The sequence below is a fragment of the Brassica napus genome, chromosome C3 (genome assembly GCF_020379485.1).
Source record: "Brassica napus cultivar Da-Ae chromosome C3, Da-Ae, whole genome shotgun sequence".
Lineage (NCBI taxonomy): Eukaryota > Viridiplantae > Streptophyta > Magnoliopsida > Brassicales > Brassicaceae > Brassica > Brassica napus.
In genome coordinates, this window is record NC_063446.1 from 71,535,079 (window position 1) to 71,547,642 (window position 12,564).

A 12,564-nucleotide genomic window follows, 5' to 3' on the forward strand; every position below is an offset into this window, starting at 1 on the left:
AATTATCATCGCTGGAGCTCGAATCGTAATCACCGGAGCTCGAATCATCATCGCCAAAGCTCCTTTCATTTTCTTGGGAGGAAGTCACATGAATCACCTACTTCTCACTCTCTCTCTCTCTCTTATTTTTTTCAGGTACAACAAAAAATGTAGAAGAAAAATAACGCGGATCCTTGTAATCCTTCATGGTCCCTTTTGGTCCATTTCGAAAAAAATCAATCTGGTGAGAACTACTAATTTGCGGGCCTAAAATATTTCGGCCCGTTACCATTCCGCGATAGTTTTCTACGTGCTAGACCCGCGGTCCAAGTCAATGATTGCCCTCTTTAATCATAATTTCAGAGAAAAATGATCAGCAACTCTACTACATATCTCTCAAGAACACAATTTTAAGTGGATTAGACCAGGATTGTATCATTCAGGATTGTATCATTCAGTCCAGTCCTGAATCAGTTAAAACTTTCTAAACAGTAAAATCAAATTGGTCATTATTAATTCTTTCATGTTTTACACGAAAACATTACAAAAGCAAATAATAATAGCTCGTAAACAACCGTTGTATATCATTCATAACACACAGAGTTACTAATTTTTTTTTTATCAAAGCATTATGCATTCAAATAGTTCACGTCAAACGACGATAGAGATCACAACAAAGAATTGATAAAGTAAAGATCAAGAAAAAAAACCAACATCAAAAGATGCCATGGGAGCAGCAACAACTTAGAGGAGGAGGAAAATCCAAACCCTCATACAGCCAAGCCACCTAGTGACCAGAAAGAATCGTAGAGGTGGACCTAGCGTTCACAGCTTCGGCTGTAATGGAGGATGATAGCCAGTTAGGACCACCATTTGCCATGTATGATTGAAATCTCTGGTCTCTAGTGACGCTCGATGCAACTTGCAAAGCTATAGAATTGGCCTCTTTAGGCGCATTTGTCACCAGGCTTTGATCAAAGGAGTTCATCGATCTGAGAATTCTTGATATACCTTGTGATAAGTGTGGATACAGCAAAGGTGAAAAAAGAGCTTCCATCACCATATCAGAGGACACCTCAACGATTACTCTCTTCACATGAATATCATGCATTGCTTCTACTGCCCACCAGAGCGAATTAAGTTCAGCTTCCAAGGGTGAGGTCGTTGGACAGAAGGCACGTCTGCTATGGAACAAAGGAATTCCATCTGAGTTCCTTACTAACCATGCTGCACCAGAGTTCCGCGTTGGGTTAATCCAGGACGAAGCTACATTGCATTTTAATGTGCCCGCTGGTGGCTTTACCCACAGAGCCTGAGGTTGACAGTTTGAAGACGTCCTAATGGAGCTCTGTGGAGGTAAAATACGGAAATTCATCCAAGTAGAAGCTTCCTCTGAAGCTTTAGCGAAGATCAAAGAACCTGACTAGTGTATTTGCTCAAAGACAAAGGCATTACGCGCTTTCCAAATTTTCCAAAGGATCCAAGGGAAGGAGAGGATGGACCCATTCTCAATGGAAGGCTTTTTACTGACTGATAGCAGGTGATAGAAGTTCAACCATACTGAATTCACAGAAAAACCAGCTGGAGGTAATGGGATTTGAGCTAGCTTCCAAGCCTCTTTCGCAGCTTCACAGTGGAACAAGACATGACATATTGTCTCTGGTTCCTTACCACATCGGGGACATGAAGTGTCAAGTAAGATACCTCGAGAACGCAGCCCTTGCTTCACCGTTAAGGCACCTGAGAGTGCTCTCCACATGAAGTGTCGAATTTTGGAGGTCGTTTGCATTTTCCACAGATCTTTCCACAGTCTCTTTTCAATGGGGGGAAGAGTAGAGCCCGACGACGTCTGATCTCTATTGTCTCTGCAAGTTTATATCCAGACTTCGAATTGTAGGATCCATTTTTAGAGAAACCCCATATCAGTTGGTCACGAGCAGATAAGTTGAAACTACTGTTCAACACTAAATCCACATCTTCCTCATAGATCACTTCACTGACCTTCTGTCTGTCCCAGCTCCCTCGGTGAGAGTCCAATAGATCACTAACTGTGAGAGTAAGGTCGACGATAGCATCCTGACGGTAACGTGGAGGTCTCGGAGTGCCGTCCATGAGCCAGTTATCAATCCAAACTCTTGAGTGAGTGCCATCACCAATCTTTTGCAGTAGCCCCTGCGACAATAACTCCCTTTCATGGAGTATGCTTCTCCAAGCGTAAGAAGGACGTGTTCCAACACCACATTCCATAAAGGAAGATTTGGCAAAGTAACGTTGTCTCAGTATCCGAGCTACCAATGATGTGGGGTTTGACCAAATCCTCCATGCCTGTTTAGCAAGTAGAGATTGGTTGAATTTTTCGATCTCCCTAAACCCCATGCCACCCAGCTCTTTGTCCTTGCAGAGCTTTTTCCAAGCCACCCAAGATATCTTTTTCTTATTATTGCCTGAGCTCCACCAGAATTCCGTCATTACACTTGTTATCTTTGCACATACGTCCTTAGGAAGTTTGAAACAAGACATGGCATAGATAGGCAAGGCAAGCGCCACTGATTTTATTAAGATTTCCTTACCTCCTTGAGAGAGAGATTTCGCAAACCATCCTTGTAATCTCCCCTGGAGTTTCTCTTTGATGAAACTCAGCAATTTAATCTTAGAACCACTGAAACATTCCGGTAAACCAAGATAATACCCATCTCCACCTTCCTGCTCAATACCAAGGACTTCTTTAATATTCATCTTCACACTCTCTGCTACCTTAGAGCCAAATATGATTGAAGACTTTTGGAGATTGATCATCTGACCAGAAGCTTGACCATACTCTTTTAAGCAAGAGATAATCTCTGAGGCTTCACATGTACTCGCATTGCAGAGAAGAAGGCTGTCATCAGCAAATAATAGATGATGGACTGATGGACCTGAAGCTGACAACTTAATGCTCGTAATTCGACCTTCTGATTCAGCTGTGTTGAGACAAGAAACCAAGGCTTCTTCGCAGAGTATGAATAGGAACGGCGAGAGAGGATCACCCTGGCGAATACCTCGTTCAGGACGAATGAACCCGTGAGAAGTCCCATTTAGTAGAACAGAGAAAGAGACAGAACTGACGCACACCATAATCCATCGTATCCAGATTCTGTCAAATCCCATTTTCTCCATTAGAACCTCAAGGAAGTTCCATTCTACCCTATCATAAGCCTTTGACATGTCCGTTTTAATGGCCATACATTCCTCTGATACTTTGGGGTTAGTACGAAGCCCATGAACCATCTCATGAGCAATGAGGATATTATCAGAGATAAGTCTTCCCGCTACAAACGCACCTTGCGTTTCAGATATAATGGACGGGAGAACCACTTTCAGCCTGTTGCATAAAACCTTTGAGATGATTTTATACTGAACTGAACACAAGCTGATAGGGCGAAGATCTTGCATTTTTGTAGGTTTATTGATCTTCGGGAGCAGACTCAACTGTGTGTGGTTCCAACCATCAGGCATGACTGCTGTATTGAAGAACTGACTGATCTCTGCAGTGAGTTGAGGCCCAACAATATGCCAGAATTTTTGGTAGAAAACTCCAGTAAGACCGTCCTCTCCAGGAGCGCTGCTCCCCTTGACACTGAACGCGGCTCTTCTGATCTCATCAGCCGAGATTGGAGCAGTTAGACGATCATTCATCTCCTCTGAGACTCGGCCATTGAAGCCTCAGAATACTGATTCCAGATCATAAGGATTGGAGCTTCTAAAAAGCTCACGGAAGTATTCAACTGCGATGTTCCCTTTCGAACCTTCTGTGAAGTGTTCCCGACCAAATTCATCCAGCAGCATGAGGATATGATTCTGGAACCGTTTACCTTTCACACAATTGTGGAAATATTTAGTGTTTAGGTCTCCTGATCGTAACCACTCCTCTCTGCACTTCTGCCTCCAGTATAGCTCTTCATCTCTAATGGCCTCAGCAAGATCAGTTTTCAACTTCTTCATAAAATAGTAGGAAGGATTGCGCTTGGCTATTTCCTTTTCCAAGTCCTCATGTAGTCGTGATATCTTAGTTCTTGAATTCACGTCTGCCTTCTTTTTCCACTTCAAAATATTTCTCCTGCAGCGGCCAATACGATCCATTGTATTACTGGAATCCTGTTCAGTAGAACCCCAGCTTTGCTTCACCAACTCCTCAAAGCCTGCCTTGTTGATAAACCGTTTGTCAAAGAAAAACCGGGACCTACTAGGATCATCTTTCTCCAGAGCAAACACAATACGGATCGACCGATGGTCAGAGGCCCACATCTCCAAATATTCCATGTTGGAACGTGGGAACAGTGAGAACCATTAACTATTTCCAAAGCAACGGTCCAACCGGCATTGGACCCAGACATGATCTCTCACACCAGTCCAAGACAACCAGTTCCCCGTGTGGCGCAGTTCTTTAATCTTACAATTCTCCGCCATGTTCCTGAAATCCCAGAAGCTAGCATCACTATGTGTAGCTCCACCTAGCTTCACGGAGTTACTAATTAGGCTAACAAAATCTTCGTAGAATACTTTATTGACAAAGAAAAAAATGATGATTCTGATATAATTTTCTTTGTGGCTCACAACATTATAACCACAAAAAAAAAAAAAACAAATTCACAATTTTTAATCTCAACGTCAATCTTGCCAGCGTATATATGCGGATTTTATGGAACGGTCCAAATATAGGATAATACATTTTTATGGCTTTGATCACTATTTGGGCCTTTTTTGGGAGTCCATGGACCATTAGCCGAACTTTATAATATTTGGTTCGTAGACCCCTTTAAAGAAAACATAATTAACTTATTCTTTTGGGATACATTATTTTAACTTGTTCATCTTCAATGATTAATTTTTCTGTCTTTATATTCTTATATCCCACGATAGATATTGGACAAATAAAAGAAGATTTTCCCTTTTTATAAGAGTTGTGCTTGAGAACCATCACCTTTTCGTTGGCTTGACACTTCTGACTATCATCACAATAAAGTTACTCACCTTTACATAATTAATAAGTTCTAATTTTTCATTTTAAAAGTAGTTCGTGATAAACTGTAATGTCATAAAAACAATATCGTTTTAGGTCTTTTACAACAAAAAAAAACAATATCGTTTTAGGCCCATGGTGGAATAGGAAAACCATTGACAACCATTTGTAAAATAGAAATTCAGAATACACATGAGATGCGTGGTCTTTAAGATGCTTGTTCTTTAACTGGTTTCACATAATATGAATAAGCATTGATATCTACTTATTAAGTGTTGATCAAGAACACAGCAATCAATAGTGTATATGTACTTTCAAGTTTGGGATTAAAAACTTAATGAATAAATATTAGAGGTAAAAGCAGTCGCTATGCAGATGAAAATTCATTATCAATGGTGCTGTGTATTTTTGTTTCTAAATACTAAATTGGTTATGAAGAGTATGGTATAGTTCAGATTTTGAGTTTCATGAATCAAAAAAAAAGTTTTGCAAATATTATCATTTCCCTCAAAATTTGAACGTCAAGAAATGAATGTCACTCAACCAGATTGAACCAACGAGCCACTAAGAACATCATTTTGTTTCTGAATACTAAACAGTTTTTTAATTTTTTAGTTGAAAATTAAAAAACAGTTTCTTATATTCTCCTAAGAACTCCGCCTTAAGAAACCCTGGATGATGATGCTTAAATAACCTAAAACCAGCAGTAAATGTCCTGCCTGCTAATGCTAAAAGGCAGTCCTAATGAACTTTTGCTCCTGGAGTAGCCAAATAAACACCGACCAAACCATAAGTAAACCAAATATATCTAGAACCTTTATCAGACCATGAATATCTGCGAAGTAATACAGTTTCATTTACCACTACTATTGCTCTCTCTTAGATTTGGCATTTTATTCCTTTTTCGTTCTTGTTTTTTCCTGGAGTCGGCTATCTTTGTATTATTGGGTGTACCGTAATAATCGTAGCCGTTGCTTGCAGCGGTATTTGAAGTTCTACGGTTGTGATTAAACCTTATCTGGAGGAGATCTTTCAATCGAAACTGTACAGCTTTTGTCTACCGTCCGGATAGAGAGAAGAAAGTACTGTCAAGGTCAGAGATTCGGTCATTTCCTCTCTTTTGCCTAGTCTCTGTCTACACGACTATATTCCCACGTGGACTCCGTAAAGAAATAACATGATCATTACAAAATTTAAACGGTCGATCTACCAAACGCTCGGTTTGCAATATGATGAAACACAAACGCAATTTGAGCTTCCAAACTCCTAGATGAACAGTGTCGGTGTTTTTAGCATCATGCGACGCTCGCATAACGTTTTAAAATAACGTTTGTTAATGGTTTAAACTTTTTTCTAAAACATTTTTTTAACGACAGAATAATAAAACGAGTCAAATGGATACGGAACCATGATAAAGACTGAATGTCAGTCTTGTGTCTGCATATTAGTTGATTTAGGAAGAAATGTGAGAGTGTATACGGGGACAAAGAAATCACCAGTGACTAATCCATTCAATTAAACTACAAAATTGCGCTCCCTTGCTTTACCTAAATTCCACACGTGTGAGAATCATGTCCAAATTGTTCAGTGTTCACTATAGACTCCCGCTACGTTGAAACCAAAAAGCCTAATTAGCGCAGGATAATAATTATTGTTTTTATTTCATGTGAAAACATCGACAAACTAGAATCTATAATCGATTATTTTCTTGATTTTTTGTATCTGTGTCATTCGTGTGATGGTAAGAAAGCGACTGATATCTTATTAGTCTTCAATTTAATTTTTTAGTCTTCAATTTAATTTGATTAACTCAAAAGTATGAATTTCGCTTTTTTACCAACTTAATAGAAATAGTAGAATAGCTAATATATTATTTATATAATAATACAAGCTGATTATAAAACTGAATATTAAATAAAAATACTAAAAATAGGAATATAACTACAAATACAATGACTTAAAAAAAAAAAAAACGATTAATACAATAACAAATAAATTAAGAGTTTCTTAATTTTTTGAAATTTTCTCAAACAAAAAATGATTTTAATTCTCTTACCTTTTAGTTAATTTTATTGTTTCAAAATTTTATTTTATTAACAGAAAAACATATAGGTAAAAAGAAGCATTTCTTTATAATAGAAAATATAGTATATATGCCTCATTGTTCTACAATAGCAAATGTAGTATCTTATTATATAAGAACACACTGAAGTAAAAATATTTTTTTAATTATAGGAGAAAATAAAGATAAATTGGAAAATGAAGTATAATTTTTTATAATAATAAAAAATTATAGAAACATCCATTCCTTTTTTACAGCAACCATTTTTTATAATTGAAAAGTCATTTATTTTCCTTTCAGTCTTTATACTTCTTTTTTTTTGGACAACAGTTTTTATACTTCCTTGTTCGTATTTACTAGTAATCCTTAGAGCTAGTAATAAACATGTTGGCATAGGTCTACTTGCATAATTAATTGGTGATTTTTATTAAATAACCATTCTCTATTTAAGTTTATAAATACTAGAAACTTTTTCCGGGCTACGCCCGGAGTTAGACAATTAGAAATGTATTTAATTTAGTAATGCACATATATTGCATCCCTTGTTATAAAATATAAACTATATATTGAATTAGAAATAAATAAAAAGGACAATTTATCATTTTTACCATATAAAAATAAATATAGAAAAATAAGCAAATGTGAAATGAATAAAGAATAGTTAAATATAAGTTATGATCCAAGTATTTTTTATTTTATATATTGGATTATCATGAAAAAAAAATTACTAATTATAGTAGGTCCATCTGGTTGCAATAGAAATGAACCTTGTATTACACGTATAAAATATGAGAACATACTTCATCACTATTTTAACATAGTAGATATTCAAAGATTTATATTTTTTGTTTGAAATCAGTGAACTTGCACTATTTTAGTTACATACAATATTTGTAATTGATGAAATAACTAATTCAAGAGTAACATCTTATATAATTTAGGATATATTTGGATTACCTTTAGATATCGAGCATTGTCTAATCGAGATCAAATATCTAATCTCTTCTAACTTAATATTCGTTCAGTACTTTTACATACTCAATCTGATTTAGGTTCTAAGATTTTGAATCAGCGGATTTGGTGCCGGATTTTATACCCTGCTCTAATATAGATGACATGTTATTTTCTAACAATTTGATTTGATAAATTTAATTTAATTTTAAATTATCAAAATACTTAATATATCAGAAAAAGACACACAATATTTGAAATTGAGGAAATAAATATATTCAAGGGTGACACCTTATATAATTTCAGATATATTTGGATTACCTTTAGATATTGGAAATTATCTAATCGAGATCAGTTATCTAATCTCTTCCAACTTAATATCCGTTCAATACTTTTATAGATCTAACCTGATTTAGATTCTAGTATTTTGAATCAACGGATTTGGTGTCGGATTTTATACCCAGCTCTATTATAGATGACCACGTTCACTATGAAAATATTTTATTCATTTTTGTAAACGTCTTTTCTAATTTGAATATGATAACAAATAGAATATTTTTAAAATATTATCGTCGATTGAGTTAACTTAAACTTCTTTTTTTTTGTCGTGAGTTAACTTCAACTATTTCTCAGTAATTTATGTTTGTTTCTTAATCACAATTAGTATTTCCTCTGTATATTTAAATTAGAACTTTGATTATTGCGATATAATTGTTTTCACAGTTATAGAAAAAAAAGGTTAAGTTAGGTATGCATATTTTGAAATTTTAATTTTTTTGTTCAAATTTTGTATTGCTATCATATTTGAAAATGAAATGAATTATGTTATCCACAAAACAACTGTAATTTTCAAAATATATGTTACTAATTTTTTTTTTAATTAAAAGTGAGCTTATGATGCTTGTTATATTTCTATCGTGTTAACTCGGCTATTACTGGAATTTTCTTTGTTGAAATGCCACGAAAAGTTGTGAAAGAATGTACTTGTATTATTCTTTTTAATTTAGGTTAGATAACCACACTATAATTTATTTGTTCCTTGTACGATATGCAGCATGGAGATGTAATTGACGGGTACTTGAAAAAGAACTACGATTAAACCAGAAAAATCATTCTTGTGAATGCTATATCAAGTAATAATTATTTTGGTACCATCAACGTGTTGCAATGTATTAATCAAAGGCCTCGTCCTATCTACAATACCTGACCAGCAAAAGCCTTGAGGCTTTGTTTTCCCACTTTGTTACTGCTCAAGCTGCTTTGGGGATTCGGGGAGACCACATTCATAACTATATTTTCAATCTTCACAGGATCGGTAATCATAAAGCCCTTCTTTTTCCTCATTGTTATTGTTTCAGAACATCTATACTCAAGTTAGTTGATGGTGGATATGATGGAAAAAAAAAACAGATACAGATACTGCAACCTAATGAAAAATTCTTTAGTTTAGGACATGAGCTCCTCTTCCCAGAGATGAGGCAAGCTTGCAAGCTTACAATCTGACCGGTTTGGCTCTGGTTGTAGAGAAGTGCATTTATAAAAATATGTTACAAACAGCTAATATTTCACCAATTTCCTTGATCAAAAGTCTGGCTTCTTCTCCTGGAAGCACACAAACAGCTGGAGTTGGATGCAAAGCAGCCAAGATGACGTTAAACTGTAGATAAAAACACAAAGGAGTCAAACCAACTGTGAAGAAAAGAAAAACCTGGAGATAACATTCACAACCCTTAAATTCAAGCTATCTAGATGATCATGCTATGTAAAATTATTCAAATACTATTATCTCACCTTGTCATCTTCTCTCCTCAGCTTCTCCGCCAATTGAGAATATATGTGCTGCAATCTTGCAAGCTTCTTCACAGTTTTTTCTCACATATAGACTGAAAGGAAGAAATATGATAATATAACATGTGTCAGTACACTTGTTAAAGAGTCAAAATTCAAACTAACTATAGACAAAAGGTTTAAAAGATGCAGAGCAATAGGAATATCCGGAAACTCAAGTCATCTTTAGGGCTGCAGCAATTTGGTAAACCAAATCAGTATGCATATCCGGAAATTTCAATGAAAAAGGGCTTGGGATTATGTGATTTTTTAAAACAGTAGAATTAAAAACTAACCTGGTTAGTAAGTCATGCTATATCTCGATATCACACGCAGTTGAAGCAGCTCGAGGCCTAGTTGCAGTCAAAGCTTCACTGCTGACGCCTAACCGGTTCCTTTGGAAAATCCTCTCAGGTGATTGCACAAAGATGTATGTCATACAAAATGAAAATATCTTTAACAAAAATTTCTTCAAGATATGTGAATCAAACATAATTCACCAAGAGACTACTTATATACATATCGTGTTCCCGATAAGAGCTGGTGCACCAGTTAGTTGCAGAGAGAAGTGATAAGCATCATGCCCTTCACTCTGTCAAACAATAACAGAACGCATCAGTTAAGCTAATCATAACAGTGCAAGAATAGAGACAGACACTGGTCACTAAACTACCTTACTAAGAGATGAAATATTTTGCTTAATCATCTCCAAAGCCTTCTTTACAGCAATGTAATGCGATCCTTTTGTGGGAACATAATTCTTGCTAAGAACATATAATCCTAGAGACTCCCTATACGTAACCTCATAACAACAGAAGAAACCTGACACAACAAAATTCTCTTTAGTGTAAAGACCATTCAATAACTTAAAAGCAGAATTTGTTATAGGTTTACCTAAAGCATAGTCTCTTTAAGTTCTTCAGTAGTATTCTCCAGCATCCAAGACAGTTCATTGTCCCAAGTAAGAGTTGCAGCCAACGTTGAGCTTCCACCAAACTCATTAAATTCAAAACTCTTAATCTAAATATTGTAACTTATTAAAAAGAAAACAAAGCCCTGAAATTCCACAGGACCAAAAAAAAAAATTAGCATACCTGTTTCGAGCAAGCGGTGAGAAGAGAACAAACAACGTTTTATCTGTAAAAGCTATTAGATGAGTTGGCTTATCGTAAGAACCAAAAAAATTCATTGGAGATAGACTTAAGAGAAATGGAACAGAGATATTCAGATATCAAATTGTTTCCCTCTTGTATTTAATCAAGTCTCTGAATATGATACCTTAGCTCCCCATGTCAGCACTCTACCATTGGATGCAACTTGTGCAATATACATTCTGTCATGACACAAGAATGAAACCCATAAGCCTAAAGCATTTATCTAATGCAACATCTCAAACCAAAAGACATGATCTATTGTTACATGTAACAGAGAGAAGAACTAAACACATTACCTAACGTTAACGGCAAGGAGGACGTTGGTCCACCTCCGTCCACTGCTTGTGTTTCTCTTGGATGTCTCCTGGTTTGATGATGACCCCTCCTCACCTCTAGGACCTATCCTACTCTCTCATCCACTAAAGAAACATACAGATAACGAAGATCTGATATCATCTCTGGAGTGAAGAAACTTAGCCCTGTTGAATACAACGACTCTTCCTGAGAACTCCGTTCGTGCAGTCTCATAGACTTGCAGCAGGATCTGTCAAAAGCAGCAGAGAGACAGAGAGTCGAAGACAAAATGAGATAAATTTTGAAAGCAGCTATGATCGTGATTGAAAGTTGAAACCTTTTTACAATTAGAATTGCAAAAGAGCTAATCACAAAGCACACAGGTGAAGAAAGTTTAAACCTTTTTTGTTCCAAAGTTCAAAACTTTAGGAGAAAAATATAAGAGAAGTAAGTTAGCTTGAACCTGAAGGGAAGAGCGGATATGGAAGCCAAGCCGGAGGTGACGGCGAAGATGGTCGCAGGCGTGTTTCAATGTGGCGGTTGCGTAACCCCGAAACACCGTAGATACAGATTCCGGCGGCCAGAGATTATGTTGAGATAATGACAAAGGTACCATCTCCGTTCACGTTTCTCAGGTTCGGAAAGGACGAATAGAGATGGAGATCGTCTCCTGCGCAACAGAGAAAGAGATAGAGATCCTCGTGACGGTTTGGTGGTGCGCTCTCTGATTAGGCCTCGTTAATGGGTTTACGGGCCAACGCGACGACGATGCTCGATCGCGCTCTCTCCTTCCGCCGTCCTCACTCCGACGCCGATCTCTCTTATCCCGGCGAATCCGGCGCCGACGAATCCAAGACCAAGCGTCCCCACATCTACCTCCTCGCCTCCAATTTCCTCTCTCGGATCGGGCACCAGTGGTGGCCTTGCCTCGGCTCTCCTCTTTCTCGCGCTTCTCTTCCTCATCTCCTTCGCTAAGAAGAAATTGATTGTGAAGAATAGGATGAAAAAACTCAGAAGCTACGGTTTGAGAGTGAGAAGACGAAGTGAATTGGGGATGAGGAGAAGAGACTCGCAGACTCGCGACTTCGTCTCCGTAGATCTAGACTTAGTTAAAAGATAAAACCAAAACAACGACAAAACCGAAACACATTCGACTCATAACCCGGAAGTGAAACAAAGCCCATTCAATTGTGATTTGAAGCCCAACCCGAAAATAAAGAGCTATGATTAGAGGATTATTTTTGATGACGTGACATAGCTGAGAGTTGAGATTATCCCTTTTTAGTATTGTATTGATT

The 12,564-nt window shown here is 36.8% G+C and overlaps 1 protein-coding gene and 1 long non-coding RNA gene across 2 annotated transcripts; both read right to left on the reverse strand.

Annotated features, from left to right (window-relative positions):
* Window positions 1-766: 766 nt before the first annotated feature.
* Window positions 767-3,654, reverse strand: LOC106417330. Its single transcript, XM_048750218.1, has 3 exons — window positions 1,720-3,654; window positions 1,511-1,645; window positions 767-1,402 (listed from the first exon to the last, which is right to left on the reverse strand). Exons 1-3 carry the CDS (start codon window positions 3,652-3,654, stop codon window positions 767-769), a joined length of 2,706 nt encoding a protein of 901 aa, XP_048606175.1.
* Window positions 3,655-9,798: 6,144 nt separating this feature from the next.
* On the reverse strand, window positions 9,799-12,497 carry LOC125583514. Its single transcript, XR_007320535.1, has 5 exons — window positions 10,913-12,497; window positions 10,713-10,803; window positions 10,492-10,640; window positions 10,115-10,410; window positions 9,799-9,874 (listed from the first exon to the last, which is right to left on the reverse strand). It is a non-coding gene; the product is annotated as an uncharacterized LOC125583514 (long non-coding RNA).
* Between the last annotated feature and the right edge of the window lie 67 nt (window positions 12,498-12,564).

What these genes read in the sequence shown, in the direction of transcription:
- LOC106417330 (XM_048750218.1), bottom strand. Translation starts at nt 3,654, where the DNA reads ATGAATGATCGTCTAACTGCTCCAATCTCGGCTGATGAGATCAGAAGA. An exon ending in CATGTGGAGAGCACTCTCAG is followed by an intron (nt 1,646 to 1,719) that starts GTGCCTTAACGG and finishes CGATGTGGTAAG; the next exon opens with GAACCAGAGACAATATGTCA. An exon ending in ACTTCTATCACCTGCTATCA is followed by an intron (nt 1,403 to 1,510) that starts GTCAGTAAAAAG and finishes CAAATACACTAG; the next exon opens with TCAGGTTCTTTGATCTTCGC.